General features: G+C 43.6%; 1 protein-coding gene across 1 annotated transcript; it reads left to right on the forward strand.

The window, feature by feature from the left end:
• The first annotated feature begins 13266 nt into the window (after window positions 1-13266).
• Window positions 13267-18251, forward strand: LOC136580316 (caveolin-2-like). Its single transcript, XM_066580781.1, has 3 exons — window positions 13267-13663; window positions 15705-15892; window positions 17910-18251. Exons 1-3 carry the CDS (start codon window positions 13514-13516, stop codon window positions 18064-18066), a joined length of 495 nt encoding a protein of 164 aa, XP_066436878.1. The 5' UTR covers window positions 13267-13513; the 3' UTR covers window positions 18067-18251.
• Window positions 18252-19059: the final 808 nt, after the last annotated feature.

The raw sequence follows: 19059 nt of genomic DNA on the forward strand, positions 1-19059 counted from the left end.
CGAGGGCCTGCCCCTTCGCCTCTTTGGAGGTGGTGCTGAAGCTTTAGATCCACTACAACTTGCAAGTTCTTCCCCTGCAGCCTCCGTAACCCGTATTATAGGGGATTCCACAGACCCTTCAACAGAATGCGTATCTTCCGCCGGGCTCTCCACCCTCTCTGGGAAGCTATCACTAGACCTGTGAAGAAGACATGAAAAATGAGTAGTTGAGCTCTTTTTAGACACCCAAGCAATACTCGCTCCCATACTGTCATACAGGAGCGAGTATCGCTGGATGACTCACAGAGCGGCTGTTTATACTGAAAGATGGTCGCTGTGGTTTTTACGCATACGTTACAGTGAACAACTGGGCTAATCTCACCGATTCATTCAGTTTAACCAGGCTTTTACATGGGACAATCATTGTTCAAAAACCCCCACAGGGCAGTAGTCTGCACATCCAGAACGATAATCGTCTCGTGTAAAACATGCATATCTTTGAACATGTGTCAGTGCTATTCTTTACTTACGGTGGCATCCCCATTGTACAACAGAGGTATGCCATTTGTTTGAAATAAACATACTCCCGCTTCTTATTTCTCCCATCGCCACTCCTTGGGGCCGCCAGATACTCCTTGTGCCACTGGTCCCTGGCGCTTCTCCAACTCTCCTTGATTCTATTCACTGCAACAAAGACTAAAGGGAAAAATAAGTATTTCAAATCTATTAAACTAAATAACGCAAAGCTTAAAAAAATGCAAACAAACATGCATACAATGCAGCGCAAACGCAAACATGCATGCAGGCACGCATATATTTGGAATATAAGGCTCGAAGGATACAACTTATTTATAAAAACAGACCTAAAAAAGGGCAGGAGGTGTTGGGTTGTATGATAGGAAAACATTCATCTCCACAGAAATTCCAGGTTCAGAGCATGGGAGTTCTGTAGAAACTGCGTAAGAATACAAGGAGAGAACAACAGATAGGACACCATTGTAGGCATTCACTATAGGCCACCTGGGCAAGCAGAGGATATGGATGAACTCCTTCTACATCAGATTGCCAAGCTCTCAAAAAAGCATGACATAGTAATCATGGGAGATTTTACCTATCCAGACATTTGTTGGGAATCTCTCTTAGGTAAAAGTAATAGATCCAACAAATTCTTATCTGCTCTTGCTGACAACCTTATCTTTCAAAAGGTAGAAGAGAAAGCAAGGGGATCTGCTATCTTGGACCTAATTCTTACCAACAGGGAGGAAATGATTGAGGAAGCAAGGTGGCTGGGACCTTATGAGGCAGTGATCATGCTATCCTTGAATTTTGGATAACAAGTGGAGGACGACCTGAGAAAACTCAGACCTCAAAGTTGGACTTCATAAAGAAAGATTTTAATGAACTCGGAAAAAGGATATGAAGAATCCAATGGCTGGATGTTCTTAAGGACAGAAATGTCCAAGAAGGTTGGGAAATATTGCAAAATGAGATTCTCAAAGCACAATCGTTAACCATCCCTAAAAGAAGGAAGAAGGAGAAGCATTTAAAGAAACCAGGATGGATGAACACAGAACTTGCACACATGTTAAAATGGAAAAAAAATATGTTTATAAAATGGTAAAAGGAGGGAATATCTAAAGAAGAATATAATACGGTCTGCAGAAACTGTAGGGCAAGTGTCTGAAAAGCTAAAGCTAATATTGAATTGAGGCTTGCAACAGAGGTCAAAAGCAATAAAAAAGGATTTGGGGGTATGTCAAAAGCAAAAGAAAAGTCAAAGATGCTATTGGATGCTTACAAGATCAAAATGGTGAATTGGTTAAGAATGAAGTTGAGAAGGCTGGACTTTTAAATTCCTCTTTTGTATCCATTTTCTCTCAGAAAGTAGATGGAACATCAGCAGATCTTCCCTGTGCTATTGGGGGAATAAAATAATGCAGACTATCTATATGCAGAGAGATGGTGAGGGAACACTTAGTTAACTTAAATGAATTCTAATCTCTAGGTCCAGATGAATTACATCCTAGGAAGCTAAAAGAAGCAGCAGAGGTAATTGCTGAACCACTCGCCATAATCTTTGAAAATTCCTGGAAAACAGGACAAGTCCCAAAGGTTGGAAAAGGGCAAATGTTGTCCCTATCTTCAAAAACAGGAAGAAGGTGGATCCAGGAAGCTACAGGCCTGTGAGCCTGACTTCTATACCAGGAAAGATCTTTGAATAAATTATTAAACAGCATGTATGCAGGCACTTGGATAAAAATGGAGTAATTAACCAGAGCCAGACAAATTATCCGGCATGCCAGGCAAATCTAATTTCCTTCAACTGCTAAATCATTGACTGGGTTGATCATGAAAATGTGGTAGATATAGTATATCGTGACTTTAGTAAAGCATTTGACAAAGTATCTCATACCATACTTATTGAAAAAATGATCAAATTTAGGATCGACAAGGCAACTGTTAGATGGATTAGCAACTGGCTGAGTGATCGTACTCAAACAGTGGTCATAAATGGCTGCACATCCAAGTGGAAGAATGTATCAAGTGGGGTACCACAAGGCTCTGTCCTACGCCCAGTGTTGTTCAACATTTTTATAAATAATCTGGAGGAGGGAATTGATGGGAAACTGATCAAATTTGCAGACGACACAAAGCTAGGAGGAATAGCTAACACTAGGGAAGAAAGAGTATTCAAAAAGATCTAGAAAAGCTTGAACAGTGGATGGCGACTAACAATGAGAAATGCAAAGTCCTACATCTGGGCAAGAAAAATGAAAAAGCACATACAGAATGGGAGGAATTTGGCTAAGCAGTACATGTGAAAAAGACATGGGTATACTGATAGATCATAGACTGAACATGAGTCAACAATGTGATGCAGCAGTCAAAAAGGCAAATACAATTCTGGGATGAATTAAGAGAAGCATAGAGTCTAGATCATGTGAGGTCATTATCCCCCTCTACTCTTTCTTAGTCAGACCTCATCTGGAATACTGTTTCCAGTTCTGGGCAGCCCACTTTAAACAGACATAGACAAACTAGAGCAAGTTCAGAGAAGAGATGCCAAGATGGTGAGTGGTCTGCAAATCATGTCCTATGAGGAACGGTTAAAGGATCTGGGAATGTTTAGCTTGCAAAAAAGAAGGCTGAGAGGAGACTTAATAGCTGTCTACAAATATCTGAAGGGCTGTCACAGTGCAGAGGGATCAGCCCTATTCTCATTTGTACAAGGAAAGACTAGAAACAATGGGCTGAAACAAAGGGGGGAGACACAGATTGGATATTAGAAAATACTTTCTGACAGTTAGGGTGATCAATGAGTGGAACAGGTTGCCACGGGGCGTGGGGAGTTCTCCTTCAATGGAAGTGTTCAAACAAAGACTGGACAAATATCTGTCTGGGATGATTTAGTGAGTTCTGCACTGAGCAGGGGGTTGGACCAGATGACCCTGAGGGTCCATTCCAACTCTACCATTCTATGATCCTGCAGCTGCCAACTTGTATGCACTGCCTAGATCATGCATGCAGCGTGCACGTATGCATGCATCATTGCACCCATACACGCATCAGCACAATCATGTATGCAGCGTTGAAATAATGCATGCAGCATTACAACCATGCATACGCCAGCACAGTCATCGACTGTTACCTCTGCACCCACTATAGCTATGCCCCTGATGCAACCTGTCTGGGTACTGGATATACATTAGTGACACCAGTACCAGGGGGCTGCATGACACAATGAACACTATAGTCTGTATGATGTACAGATGTAGCAAAGTTTAACGTGACAAAACTTTTCTTACCTTTTGTTATGTCAGTGAAAGGGCTCCCTGGGGGTCCTCACGTAGGGACTTTTCTAGACGTCAGACTCGGCAGATCCTCTCTTCTCCTCAGGACCTACGTGGGGAAGTGCTTTGTGAAGGCCTAATCACAGACCTTGCCCGACATCCTGCAATGTGTTCTCCCATCACAAAGAAAGGACCTCATCATTTTTCTTGCTCATTCCCGTGATTCAGCGAAAATCTGAACAATTATCTTTCAATGTAAATACATGCCCTGACTGAATGATGTGTGAGAAGTCCTTGGCGATGGGCGGCACGCAGCTAGTAAACAATGTTATTCAACCCAGCATAAATGACATAAAAAGGTGTTTTGTAGTCTAAAAGAATTCTAAATGTTAATGAAAAATAAATATTTTATGGTACATAAAGTTGATTATATCGTACATTAAGGTTTGGATGTCGCTGATTTCCATTAAAACAGGACACAATAGTGCAACATACTGTGCTATTGTGTCCTATAAAATGAAAGACTGATGGCCCAGAAATCTAACAGACCCTATTATAATCAGTGGGATCCGTCTCATGAAGGGACCGAACAGCACCAGACGGATCGTTTGGCCAGGGGTTATCATTCTCTGCTCACTGAATAGGTCAGGAATACAGAAACCCCTATCACTGATGCGAACAAGCCCTAAATAATGCACATATCTGGTAGGAGAGATATAACAATATGTAGAATGAAAATACACTGTCAGAATTGTCGGTCCTGATGTGCAGAATTGATTATTCTAACATGATACAAATTAGAGACTAGTGTGTCTCATAGCTTTCTCCACTAGGTGGCAGCAATTCTCTTTAAATCTAAGCTTCTAGCTCTAGCAGCAGTCACAGACTACCATGTTTCCCCCAAAACATGACACTGTCATATATTAATTTTTGCCCCAAAAGAGGTACAGGGTCTTATTTTTGAGGGATGTCTTATCATACCTACCTAGCAGGCACCGTCTGGGTCCCTTCTGCTGGTCTCCGGAGTTCTGGCAGGCTTCCTTTCAGTTCTCAGCTCAGAAGTGTGCCGAAATGCGTTGCATTAGTGATGTTTAAAAAATATGGTTATTAAACCATTAGACCCTTTGGTCTTGAGATTTCTCATAGTTCTCGAGCACAGAGTTCTTTTTTCCTTTTTACTTTTTTGCGCTGTAAATGGACACAATGACTATCGCTCAAAAGACAGTTTTTGAGCGATAATCGTTGTGTCTAAATGGGCCTTTACTGAGCTCAGTTCACACCCACACTGGTACAGGACCTCATTCCCACCTAGTGCAGTCCACACCTTCAGACCCACACTGGAACAGGACCTCATTCCCACCTAGTGCAGTCCACACCTTCACACCGACACTGGAACAGGACCTCATTCCCACCTAGTGCAGTCCACACCTTCAGACCCACACTGGAACAGGACCTCATTCCCACCTAGTGCAGTCCACACCTTCAGACCCACACAGAAATGGGACCTCATTCCCACCTAGTGCAGTCCACACCTTCAGACCCACACAGAAATGGGACCTCATTCCCACCTAGTGCAGTCCACACCTTCACACCGACACTGGAACAGGACCTCATTCCCACCTAGTGCAGTCCACACCTTCAGACCCACACTGGAACAGGACCTCATTCCCACCTAGTGCAGTCCACACCTTCAGACCCACACTGGAACAGGACCTCATTCCCACCTAGTGCAGTCCACACCTTCAGACCCACACAGAAACGGGACCTCATTCCCACCTAGTGCAGTCCACACCTTCAGACCCACACAGAAACGGGACCTCATTCCCACCTAGTGCAGTCCACACCTTCAGACCCACACTGGAACAGGACCTCATTCCCACCTAGTGCAGTCCACACCTTCAGACCCACACTGGAACAGGACCTCATTCCCACCTAGTGCAGTCCACACCTTCAGACCCACACAGAAACGGGACCTCATTCCCACCTAGTGCAGTCCACACCTTCACACCCACACTGGAACAGGACCTCATTCCCACCTAGTGCAGTCCACACCTTCAGACCCACACAGAAACGGGACCTCATTCCCACCTAGTGCAGTCCACACCTTCAGACCCACACAGAAACGGGACCTCATTCCCACCTAGTGCAGTCCACACCTTCAGACCCACACTGGAACAGGACCTCATTCCCACCTAGTGCAGTCCACACCTTCAGACCCACACTGGAACAGGACCTCATTCCCACCTAGTGCAGTCCACACCTTCAGACCCACACTGGAACAGGACCTCATTCCCACCTAGTGCAGGCCACACCTTCAGACCCACACTGGAACAGGACCTCATTCCCACCTAGTGCAGTCCACACCTTCAGACTCACACAGAAACAGGACCTCATTCCCACCTAGTGCAGTCCACACCTTCAGAACCACACTGGAACAGGACCTCATTCCCACCTAGTGCAGTCCACACCTTCAGACTCACACAGAAACAGGACCTCATTCCCACCTAGTGCAGTCCACACCTTCAGAACCACACTGGAACAGGACCTCATTCCCACCTAGTGCAGTCCACACCTTCAGACCCACACAGAAACAGGACCTCATTCCCACCTAGTGCAGTTCACACCTTCAGACCCACCCAAGTTTTACAAGACTTGGTATACAGTTACAATCATACTTATCGCACAAGAATTCACTGCAAACCTGCTGCTGTGACAAAACACAACTCCTTTGGAATATGGCAAATTATCTATAGGGAGATTCTGGACTTTAAGCCTCTTAAACCCTCTTTAAAAATTGAAGATCATGTAAGAATCTCACAGAATAAAAGAACTTTCACTAAAGGCTTTGCACAAACTTATACAGATGAAATTTTTGTCAATGACCCCATCAATACAAAATTCCAAAAGCCGCTCTATAAATTAGTTGATTTGAGCAGAGAACTGATAGAAGGGTTGTTTTATGAATAGGAGATACAAAGTGTACCTCTGGACGAGAACCGTGTCTACAGGGTTGAAAAATACTGAAAAAAACTCATCGCCATGGTAAAGCATTTTATTCTGTAAAGTGGCTTGGATACAATACAGAATTTTACAGTTGGGATGAAGAAAATCAACTGACGCCCTTTTAAAACCAAGGAGGCCGGGCCATTTACATAACACTGCCTAGCTATGCCTCTTCCAGCATTTACCCCGAAAATACAACTTCTACCTATACCACAAAATTGGCACAGCCTGTCCACCTCTCTGGACCACATGAGGTTGCACTAACCAAAATACAGCATCTACATACATGGAATAGAATTAACCCTTTCCAATCCACTGTCTGACCTCTGAAGACATTATGATTTAAGGCTGTACAGCTCCGATGTTGGAAGACATCCGTCGGGGTTCTCTTACTGTATATTGCCAGCCTCTCTGCTGTCGGAGCCTATCCAACGTGTCACCTCATGCAGTACTGGCTTTAGCCAGCAGATGGCGCCGTTTTATAACGGCAGAAAAAGAGTAAGCCCCCTAGGAAAACCAGGATACAAATTGGGTTGGAAAGGGTTAAACTGAATGATGGCAATTTTTTCATTGCTAAACGAGGCAATGAGCTTTAGGAATGTTACGATAAGGCCGGATTTTATTCTAGCGTCGGCTAGCTGGTGATGGCCATCAATGAACGAAGATTTTGGTCTTCAAACTGCGATAGGATGACAGAAAAAGAACAGCTACCATTGCCGATTCACCAACAATTCAGTTTGCACCGGGACACAAGCTGTCGCTTCTTTTAGGAATGCCCTAAATATGGAAGCTTCGGTGGATAATATACCAGATAGGAGGAAGCATTCTGTAGATATAAAAGCAGGTTTAAACAGGCTTAAGATATAATACAACATCAACCCACCAGTGATAGTTTTGTACAGCTTTTAGGAACCGTTGAAATTAGCAGTAAGCATGCCACCCTGCAGATCACACGTCCGGATTACATACCTTTGTGCAAACTTCTTGATTCCATAGCAATTCCAATTTTATCAGACCAGGGAGAACCTGTTAAAGTCAAGTACGGGAAAAGTTTTGCATGATTCCATTTAAGACCCCCTTAAAACTTTGAAATGTTGACCCAAAGAGTTTACGTTAATCCCGCTGTTTATGTCAGCTACCATGTTGCTCAAACAGGGTATGGATTTGAGGGCTTTCTCTGCAATGAATGCATGTATAAGGCAGGACTTGTCAGCTTATTTAGTATAAAGATCTAGCGGGGATAGAGAGCAACCCTGCCTAGTACTATTGGTAATTTTGAAATCATTTGATAAAGCAACATTGGTGAATACGCATGCCGAAGGGTTGGAATACAATGTGGATATGTGCTTGATAAAAAAATGTGATTGTTCCCAGCAAGAGAAACCAAGAAATCTTGTAGATATGATACCTTTTAATGGCTAACAAAAATACATGATGTTATTGCGAGCTTTCAAACCTCTCAGGATTCTTCCTCAGGCATAATGAAATAGATTTAAAGAGGCAAATATATATATATATATATATACTTATGACAAGGCACAGACATGGATGTGATTAAATTGCACTTAGGCCTCATGTCCACGGGGAAAATCAGATCCGCTGCAGATTCTCCATGGAGAATCTGCAGCGGGTCCCTCCTGCCCCGCGGACATGAGCGCCGAAAATAGCAATTTAAAGGCATTTACCTATCCGTAGCGGGCGACGAAGCTCTGCTCTTCCTCACGGCCGGATCTTCATTTTCGGCCGGCGGATGAATTCCTGACGCCGGCGGCACGTCGCCGGCACGTCGTTGACGTGCCGCGCGCATGCGCCGGGCACATCCGCCGAGCCGAAGCAAGGGAGATGCGGCCGTGAGGAAGAGAAGAGCTTCGCGGTCCGCTGCAGGTGAGTAAATGCTTTAAATTCCTATTTTAGGTCTCCCGCGGATCCGGACGGCTTCCATAGGCTTCAATAGAAGCCCGCGGGAGCCGTCCCCGCGGGAGACCCGCATGAAAATGGAGCATGGTCCAGATTTTTTCATGCTCCATTTTTTTTTAAATCACTTTTATTGACGATCCGCGGGTATTTATGTACCCGCGGGTGGTCAATGCATCCCTATGGGGTGCGGATCCGCATGCAGGAAATCCGCTGCGGATCCTAAATCCTATTTTCCCCGTGGACATGAGGCCTTAAAGGAATACCACAACAGGATGGGTAGAGAAATAAAAACATACTTAAATAGTCCACTGATAAGGATGTGAAGGTTTTATGGTCCCTGAATTAGTGTTAGGGGGTCACCAAGCCAGCAATGTTATCTGTGCTGTAGATTTCTCATACTTCCCAGTCATGCATGAATCTTCGTGAAAAATGTAGCTCTCTACTGAAAGTGTCAAAAGTTGTTATAAATTTGTACTCCTCTTCTGTGGCTTTGTGATTTGAAATTGCCTTTAAGTATAATAACTTTCATGTGTTCTATGTTGTGTTTGTGACTAGAGAAGTGCTTGGCTACAGGTAAATCTGTTTTTCTCTCTTTGATTGTATGGCGATGAGATCTCATCCTTGCTTTCAGTTTTTGTCCTGTTTCTCCAATATAAAGCCCCCCAACAGGATATTTACTGCACCGGATCAGGTACACAACATTGGATGTGGAACATGTGAATGTCCCCGGGATAGTCCTGCTGTGTGTTGGGGATCCGTTTCCTGTCAGTACATGTGAGCAGGTCTTGCAGCTCCTTACATTACAGGGATAAGTTCATTTTTGTGTGTTAGAGAGCAATGCACTCCTGATTATACAGTTCCTCAAATTTGGGGGTTGCCTGTAACACAGAAGCGGAGGGTCCGGAAATATGATTTTCAGATGGTCATCCTTGTGTAGGGTATGATGGAGTTTCTTTGCAGTTTTCCTTAGTACCTCTAGCTGTGAGTTGTAGGTCACTGCTAGAGGTGCACAATCATTTCCTTCCTTCTCTGTTTATCAGAGTAGTCGATTTTTGGGTATCCTGGTGGCACTGGTGATTTGGTCATCAATTGAGGTGGGATGGTAGCCCTGATTTAAAAATGTTCTTTCAAATTGGTATAGATGTTCCTCTCTGTCTGTTGGGTTGGAGAAGATCTGGTTGTATCTGATGGCCTGGCTGTAGACGATGTACTTTTTGATGTGTTTAGGATGGGAACTGTCCCATCTGAGGTATGTGGGCTGATCAATCGGTTTTCGGTATAGGGACGTCTGTGTCCAGAAAGCTGATTTCAGTATATGAGTAGCTTAATGTCAGGTTTGTGGTGGGGTGAAATGCATTGAATCTCTCATGGAATTTTATTAGTTCTTCTTCGGTGCTGGTCCAGATGATTATGATCTCATCAATGTAGTGGAAGTAGGCCAATGGTTTGCTGGAGCAGGACGCCAAAAAGGCAATCTCCAGTTTTGCTATGAAAAGGTTGGCATATAGTGGTGCCATTTTACTGCCCATGAAGGTTCCATTGAGTTGCAGCAATATCACTTTGCCAGAGGAGAAATAATTGTGTGTGAAGATGAATCTCTTGAGTTGTAACACTGATTCAGAGGCAACCCCATTGGCCTCAGGGTGTGCCTGGCAGGTGGTCGGTCCACCTTCGTTGATATACGACCAGTTTATATGATCAAACGCCTTTTTGGCATCCAGAGCAAGAAAAACTGTAGGGATTTTGAGGGATTCAATATAGTGCATGAGATTTAGGATCCTTCTAGTGTTATCTGATGCTTGTCGACCCTTCACGAAACCAACTTGGTATTTTATCAAATAAGGCAAGAGAGGTGCTTGTCTGGGGCCAGAATTTTGGTATAGATTTTGATATCCATGTTTAATAGGAATATAGCCCGAAAGTTCTTGGGGAGAGGGGGGGGGGGGGGGGAGTACCTAGTTGTTTCCCTGGGTTATGAAGGGTAACTATGAAACTTGTTGATTTTCTTTAGGAAAAAAAAATCTTCTGTATCCGCCAGTTAAAAGACCTTACACAAATGCGGAGATAAGCAATTTTGATAGATCTTCTAATAAGCATTCGTAGGGCCAAGTGATTTACCGACTGCTTGGGAGTTGATATGTCTGAGCACCTCTGCTACAATATTAGGTGAATTAAAAGCCTCCTGTTGAGTTTCAGAGAGAATAGGTAAGTTGTTTTTTTGCAGAAACCTTTGAATTTGTTGTATTGCACTTGGGAACGTAAGGTCATCTTTAAGGCCGAATAATAATCTAAAAAATTATTTGCTACATCTATGGTGTTTGTGAGGATTCCTTTGTTATTTTGGCCAATTAGATATGGAATTTGGGATTTGAGATGTTGGGCTTCAAGACAAAATGCCAACAATTCCCCAGATTTATTTTTTTGAGAATAATATTGGTCCTTGGTCCTTTTTAATTTCCTCTCCTAGTTTTCTAGTAAGTAACTTTGAAGTTTATATCTATAAACTCTTTTGTCTGTTGGGGTGTTTGCTTCTGTTTATTTTGTGATTCGAGATCCTTAGGTTTGTTAAGTAAATTATTCAAGGGTTTACTCCTTTCTTTTTTTACAAGGTACCCTATTCTAATAAAAGAGCCTCTTCTGTATGACTTACGAATGTTCCACAAATGTTCCACAAGATGTGAGGGTTCATGTTAGGGAATGTATTATGAGTAATGTAGTCCTTTTAACCCCTTCCTGCCCCATGACGTAAGGATACGTCATCGTAGTGGGGTACTTCCCGCAAAATGACGTACCCTTATGTCATAGGGATAGCGCGAGATCATAGCAGATCTCGTGCTATCCTGCAGCGGGAGCCGGCTGTCAGTGATAGCCGGCGTCCCGCTGCGACGGCAGGGGGCATCAGAGTTGCGCCCACCCACCGTTAACCCCTTCCCTGCGGCAGGGAAAGGGTTCACAGAGGGAGCGCGCTCCCTCTGTGACAACCAGCCGCCTCTCGCGATAACATCGTGAGAGCCCAGCCAGTTGCTATGGCAACAGGACTCTGGATACTAGCGTCCTGTATTGCCATAGCCAAAGATCGCTGTAATAAGTGATAAGGTATGGCAGGGCAGTAGCCACAGAGGGACACAGATGTTTTTAAAAAAAGAGAAAAATAAAGATCAAAAAATAAAAATGTAAAAAAAAAGTGATAAAAAAAACCTATGTACCCAAAAATGGTACCAATAAAAACTGCAGCTCGTCTTGCAAAAAATAAGCCCTCACAGAGCGTTGTCCATGGAAAAATAAAAAAGTTACAGGACTTTGAATGCAGTGAGTTTAGAAAGAAATAATAATTTCCAAAAAAAGGGCTTTTACTGTGGAAAAGTGGAAAAACCTAAAAAAAATATAACAATTTTGGTATCGTTGTAATCGATAAATAAATACCAAAAATCGTTTGGTCCTCAACGCCAAAATAGGCCATGTCCTTAAGGGGTTAATCTCTCTCTAGATTCCTATGCTCTGCCTATATTAATAAAGAATCATTACAATGCTAGATATGTGTAGATATGTTGGTGATTGGTTGTAGCTTTCTGCAAGGAGATTGTGGCATGATCACATCATATGATTGTTTCAATTGTTGATTTCTGAGAAAGTAATAGTAAATTTCTATCTAATATAAATATGTTGATCTTCGAATAACTGTTGTGAACAAGCCAGTGGAAGAAGTAATACCCTCTCGGAGCAATGCATTGCTTGCCATTCACTGAAAAGCTCTTTCTTCCACCATTTATCACCCAGAAAGTATGCCTGATTGAGTAGTTTAGTACCAACACTATCTGAGACTGTATTGAAAATCGCTGCAAATAAATAATTTGCTTTGTTTGCATTTCAAAAGAATACATAGGATTTTAGGTGTAATACCTTTGTTTTTTGTTAGGAGCATAGATTGAAGCTAAACTATACACCGTATTGTTTATGGAACAGATCACAATAACATATCTGCCTTGTAGGTCTGTTGTCTCTCGATTTAGTAACAAAGTGACATTAAAAGATTGTGGGATATCTAGGGTGTTTTATACAGAAGAAATCTTTTGATATATGTGTCTCTTGTGCACAAAAAATATCTGAGGACAGCTTTTTACCATTATCCCACATAAACGCCCCTTTTTTGTGGGCTGTTGAGCTCTTTAACATCTAATGATCCTATTTTTAGCACCATGTTCAACAATAAAAAAAATAAGCATATTTACGTAGAGTCCTTTGCAGTAAAATTGCGCCCAGCTGTCATCGTGGGAACAATTTTCTTATGTCGTGTCAGCCAATGGCCATACCTGGTATTTGATTTTAAAAAAAGGATAAAAAGAGACAGGAAAAGACAACAATGGCAATAAACAGCCCTTCACAAACTTTTAAGGAGTTATAACTTGTCCAGGGATTCAAAATAAACATCGCCCTCTTGTGGCAGTACAAGGAATACCCCGGAGACTATAGCATTAGGGTAGATAATCCATCTAGCACAGCTGAGACACAAGGGAGGTGCAGTCACCATATTTATATCACCATGACAGCTGGGATTGGCATGTCACAGAAAAGTGTCAGAGCAACTCAGAGGGGCTGAAACTGTATCCACACCACCTCTTCAGCAGGACCGAGACAGGCACGCCGCAGATCTAGAGATATACAGTAAGAAAATAAAAAAGTTAAGTGTGAGATACTACAAAACTAATCGATTCATGGGAAGGTAGAGTTGACTTTTGCAGCGAGGCTCCACATACTCAAGACATTCTAAGGCAAGTTCCCGCGACTGAAGAAGTCTTCTACAACGCTTTTGGACTCCTGCTGCCATGATTCCTGATCAGTATCTGATTGAATGCCCCATGGATCCTGACAATGATCAGAAACTTCTGCAAAATCCTGCAAACACTACAGTGTACACCGAAGCCCCTGAAAAACTTGATGCACGGGACCCTCGTGGGATCAACAAACACCTAAAGGTACATATAGACAAATGTGGATTCCTATAGATTTTAAGATGTCCTTTTCAGAAAGTGTTTTCTAAGATGTTACCAAGACTTTATAGTCAGGGCAGAACTAACGCACCGCAAATATAGTGTCAACCCCCACATGTATGTATGTATAGTGGGCATGCAGTCCAGGGGTGTAGCCATAGGGGGTGCAGATGTAACCCGACGGGTGCCTCAGATGAGCACTCTTGGTATGAAAATGTAACCGATATCTGATCCGTAAGCTATGGGGCCAAAACATTGTTCACATTCTCTGTATAGGATATGTAAAATCACTTTGTATACAATCTATATAGGGTGTCAATCAAAACAACTGCGCTACTTGATGGTATGGTGCACGGGGCCCGGTGGCCACGGAACATAGATTTCAGTCTTGTGTTGTGGCTCTTGTAAGAGATAGAGAGTCAAACTCAACTGCAAAGTTGAAGAGTAGCTTGTGAGAAGCAATAATCAGCATCTCTCCAAATACCGTAGGACCGCTACTATGACTAATGTACGGAAAGCGTACTTGAAAAGTGGCCTCCTTCTGCTATGATACATACATGGAGCCGTTCCACAGTGCAGTCCAGGGATGACACTATCTTCGCAGGACACTATCAGAAGACAATGCAAATTTCAGCTTGAACGTGTGCCTTGGAATTTGGTGCAATCACCTTATTGGGCTTCATTCCACGGGCTTTCAACATAGATCAGTACCTGAACCCCTGCAGACAATCGTGGATGAATTCCTTGATGGTAGCAAAAGGAGGCCACTTCGAGTACGTTTTTCTTACTTCAGTCATAGCAGTGGTCCTACAGGACTTAGAGAGATGCGGAAAGTGAATTTCTGCTTCTCACATGCTACTCTAAAACTTTGCAATTCAGTTCGACTCTCTATCTCTTATAAAAACCACAGCACAAAATTGAAAGCCATGTTCTGTGCCATACCATCACGTAGAGCATCCATGCTTTCCTATTCAAGTACACTATTGTTATTTAACTATAGGACACCAGTATTGAGATATAGCGCCGGATCCATTTTTTTGACCACACCCTGTAGACACTGTAGTATTTTAGAAAGACTCTGTTCCCAGCAGCATTGGTTGCTCCATTAGCAGTACCATCAAACTCAACGCCAAGCACTATTCTTGCTATTATAGCAGTGGAAAAGTCAACAAAAACCATGGAAGCTACAATGGGGTAGATAGCTTGATATGTCATTCACTTGCTACCTCTCCATCTCCTATAGCCACACTAATGCCCCTCGTCATTGTTGGTAGAATTAAAGGCAGAGACTGGGCAGCATACAGCAATCTGGAGCATGAATTATATTTAGGGCAGCATATATTCTGCATACCTTGATCATTATTTCTCACTAAGTAGCCCCCTCCTATCTTTGGTGCATACAGTCTATTAGGTATCTAGTAGGAAATGTTTATTGCCAACCATCAGATAAAGAGGGCATCGCCTGCACTAGTCTTGACAATTGGCCATCTATAGCTATGAGAAGAATTCTTAACTGGGCTTAAATGTGAATCCCATGCATTAAAGGGGAAAACCCAATCCATATGCCCCAGTTGGACATGTTGAGCTCAAGAAGGTTAATCTACTGCTTAAGACTGCCCTCTGGGAGCCAGTATGGAGATTTGTTTGGTAGGAGTTGCTCTTGTCGGATTTGAACCTCTAATTCATCTGAATGGCTGCTATGCATATTCTAACGACCTGCTATCACTTGCTAAGATTAGGCTGGTTTCACATCTACATTGGAATCTATCCGGAGGTTCCATTACTAATCCATCCAAACGCCGGGCAGATGAGTGGAAACCAAATGAACTCCATTATAGTCAATGGGGTCCGTTCAGCGCTGTATAGTTCCATCCTATAATGGAGCCGTTCGGCCGCTGGGATTCCCCTTTCCTGCTCCCCGAACGGAACAGGAAAGAGAACCCCAATACTATAGAACTAAACAGTACAGCATGCTACTGTACATCTTACATGCTTCATCTCTACTAATATTAATGTTACATTGCAGGTAGATTTCGCAGATGTCCTAGCAGAGCCAGAGTCATTTCACAGCTTTGACAAAGTCTGGACCTGGAGTGACATTTTGTTTGAGTCCTCTAAGCTGTGGTGCTACCGAATCATCTCCCTGCTCTGTGCTGTTCCAGTGTCCCTGATCTCCGGAATACTCTTTGCGCTGTTGGGTTGCATCCACATATGGTAAGGAACCTACGGACGATGCATCAATAACACAAGAATTTAAGAGAGGCCTTAGCAGTTCTGATATTTGGGGTGCATGTAAAGATGTCAATGACTAGAAGGTTTGGAAAGGTAGCGGCGGTCTAGAGACTCACAGCGGAAGGGGTCTTGCTGTACTCTTTGAGTTTATCACCCTTTTAAGGACCTTTTAAACGTTTGCTGGCCCAATCATCGAGCCATGTGATGTCAACTCCGATCACCCAAGAAAAAGCCAATTCTCATTTTTCAGGTGATCACATCTTTTATGTGGCACCAAAGACCATCATTGTCAGCAACACATCTTCCCATGTAAATGTGGGAAGTGCTGCCAACAACGATGAAACAGTATGGGAGACGATCAATCCCTATAAATCCTGAATTTGGCTGTGCTGATCTTATTGATTGGTGCTCAGATCAAACCGTGTAAAAACGTTTACCCTGAGTGATGCCCCCAGGGTAGGTGTCACTCTAACTCTTACTTTAACAAGGGCACTGTTGCGAGCTGCCTTTGTTACGAGGGCTTTCTGGCCGCGTTGTAGTGGAGGAACAATCTTGCACCATAACAAGGGAAACGTGATGGTCAACTTTTTTATGTGGGGCATTATGGCACTAGAAACATTTTCTAAGGTGTGTTTCACAGGGGTACCAACAAGCAGATGTTCTGGCATAACAATCCCTCTGTAGCTAGGAGGTTAATGACAATAGGTATCAGAGGAACCAGGTGGGATAGGCATGGCAGGCATAGCATGCATGGCTACTAGGAACCCTCATGCCAAATTGGTTTTCCCAGGTCCTGGGCATGCTATGTAGAGTCTAAAGAAGGACCCACTTCATAGTACGATGCAGCACATGGAGTCTGGCTTTCCTTTTAATTCCCAGTCATTGTTACAAGGCTTGTATAAAAAGTCTGACTTTGGCTTTAAGGAATGCTGCCTTCCAATAGGTGGCACTGTAGAGGTTTTATTCCATCTCCCTTATTTGCATATTACCCAGAGGAGCGTTCATGGCCATTTGAGTCTCCTCACTCACCGTCTAAGTGCTCTCCATAAGGAGAAAAGATAGCGTTTCTGAGCCCCATCCCAGGCCACTCACTAGGAAAGCCAGACTTCTACTGTACACTGATGAAGGGCAAAAACTCTGAAACAGCTGTATGTACATGGAGTCTGGCTTTGCTTTTAATTCCCAGTCATTGTTAAAAGGCTTGTATAAAAAGTCTGACTTTGGCTTGAAAGAATGCTGCCTTCCAATAGGTGGCACTGCATGGATTTTAATGCAGATTGCTATGAATTTTAAACCAGATCCACAGCAGATTTCACCCTTTGAATTGAAGAGGTGAGGTCTGTTGCAGATCCAAGTCAAAAGCTGCACCAATTGTGCAACTTTTCATGTGGATTTTTGCACCGTGGAAAATCAGCACCAAATCCGCGCGTGGCCCCCGCACGGGAGATCCGTGCGTCTTGCTGCCCATAGGGATGCATTAGCATCCGTAGGGCAGCTAAAAGCATGCGGATGGGATTTCTTCTCGGAGTGCGGGTCGCACACACGGAAAGAAATCGCAGCATGCTCCATTTTCCTGCGGGTCTGCCGCCCGGACGGTTCCCGCGGCTTCCATTGAAGCCTATGGAAGTCGTTCATATCCGCGGCACACCCGCAGCTGAATGTCTGCTCTGCCGCGGAACCGCGGGAATCAGGAAGTAAAAAAAAATGTGCATGGCGTATGCACGCGGCACACTGCTGGCGTGTGAAGCACATCCGCCAGGCCGAAGAAAGAAGATCCGGCCGCAACATAGGGGAGATCCGCAGCATCCGGACAGGTAAGTAATAAGGATTTTCTGGCCTCATCTCTGTATGGAGAATCCGTGCGGGCCCGAATTTTCCCGCGGACATTAGCCTTATATCAGAAAATAAATGAGTTAATAATAGTGAATTTTATCTTATTTGCCTTTAAAATGAATATTTTCATACTGTGACCTTATATTTTTTGCCTTCTCACGGACAGGTGCGCCATGCCATGTATCCAGCTGTGTAACATCTGTATGCCCCCTGTCCGGACTCTCTGGGCCAGTATACTGGACGTATGCGTAGCTCCTCTTTGTGTCAGCCTGGGTCGTTGTTTCAGTTCCATATACATAAATGTGGTGAAGCAGCGGGTGTAACCAACCCGGAATCAACTGATCGGCACCAGTGGGGAACAAAAGTAAAATGCGTTAAAAAAAAGCAGCTCTAGTGCAAAGCATTCTGGGACTGGAATCTGAACAAAGAGCTCCCATAATGCATTGCACAGTCGGAACTAATTGATAAAAAAAAAAAGCATAATAAAAACATCCTAAAGTTTTTTGTACTTTATTTGTCCTGTTTTCACTTCCAGCCACAGAAACTATTATGCAGGTAGTTATTACAGGATAGCAGTCCATGCCGCCCAGTAATTAATTGCCGTGGTGACTAAGCTGGCCATCTTCCCTGCGTAGGGGCCCAACATAACAGAATTTATACATGCTGACCCAGAGGCGTAACTTGACGCTCCTGGGCCACAATGCAAAGCCTGTAACGGCCCGAACTATAATATTTTATTCATAGTACTGGGCAAATATAATTGAAATATAAGTCCCCTCCTGAAAAGAAGCCCTAGGTACACTACATTAAAAAAAAAAATGCTCACCTCGCAGGCACCGCCCTGATTCCTTTCGCTGCTCTTCAAGCGCTTCGGCAGCCTTATGTGTCATCCTCAGTGGTGACAGAGCATTCTCTTCCTGGTAACATGGGTTGAATACCCTGCCTCCAGCAAGAGATTGCTGTGATTGGCTCAGGACCATGGCCTCAGCCAATCACAGCTGGCGCTTGATGAGCCAATCACAGCCATTCAATGATGTCATTCATACATGTACACATACATTGATTGTCAAAAACAATCCATTCTTTAGAAAAAGTTGTTGGAATCGAATGAAACTTTCTATGTGTGGTTGTAACATTGATATAAGTAAGTCAGGGGCGTAACTATAGAGGATGCAGGGGATGCGGTTGCACCCGGGCCCAGGAGCCTTAGGGGGCCCATAAGGTCTCTCTTCTCCATATAGGGAACCCAGTACTATGAATAAAGCATTATAGTTGGGGGCCCTGGTACAAGTTTTGCATCGGGGCCCGGGAGCTTC

The sequence above is a fragment of the Eleutherodactylus coqui genome, chromosome 10, assembly GCF_035609145.1.
Source record: "Eleutherodactylus coqui strain aEleCoq1 chromosome 10, aEleCoq1.hap1, whole genome shotgun sequence".
Lineage (NCBI taxonomy): Eukaryota > Metazoa > Chordata > Amphibia > Anura > Eleutherodactylidae > Eleutherodactylus > Eleutherodactylus coqui.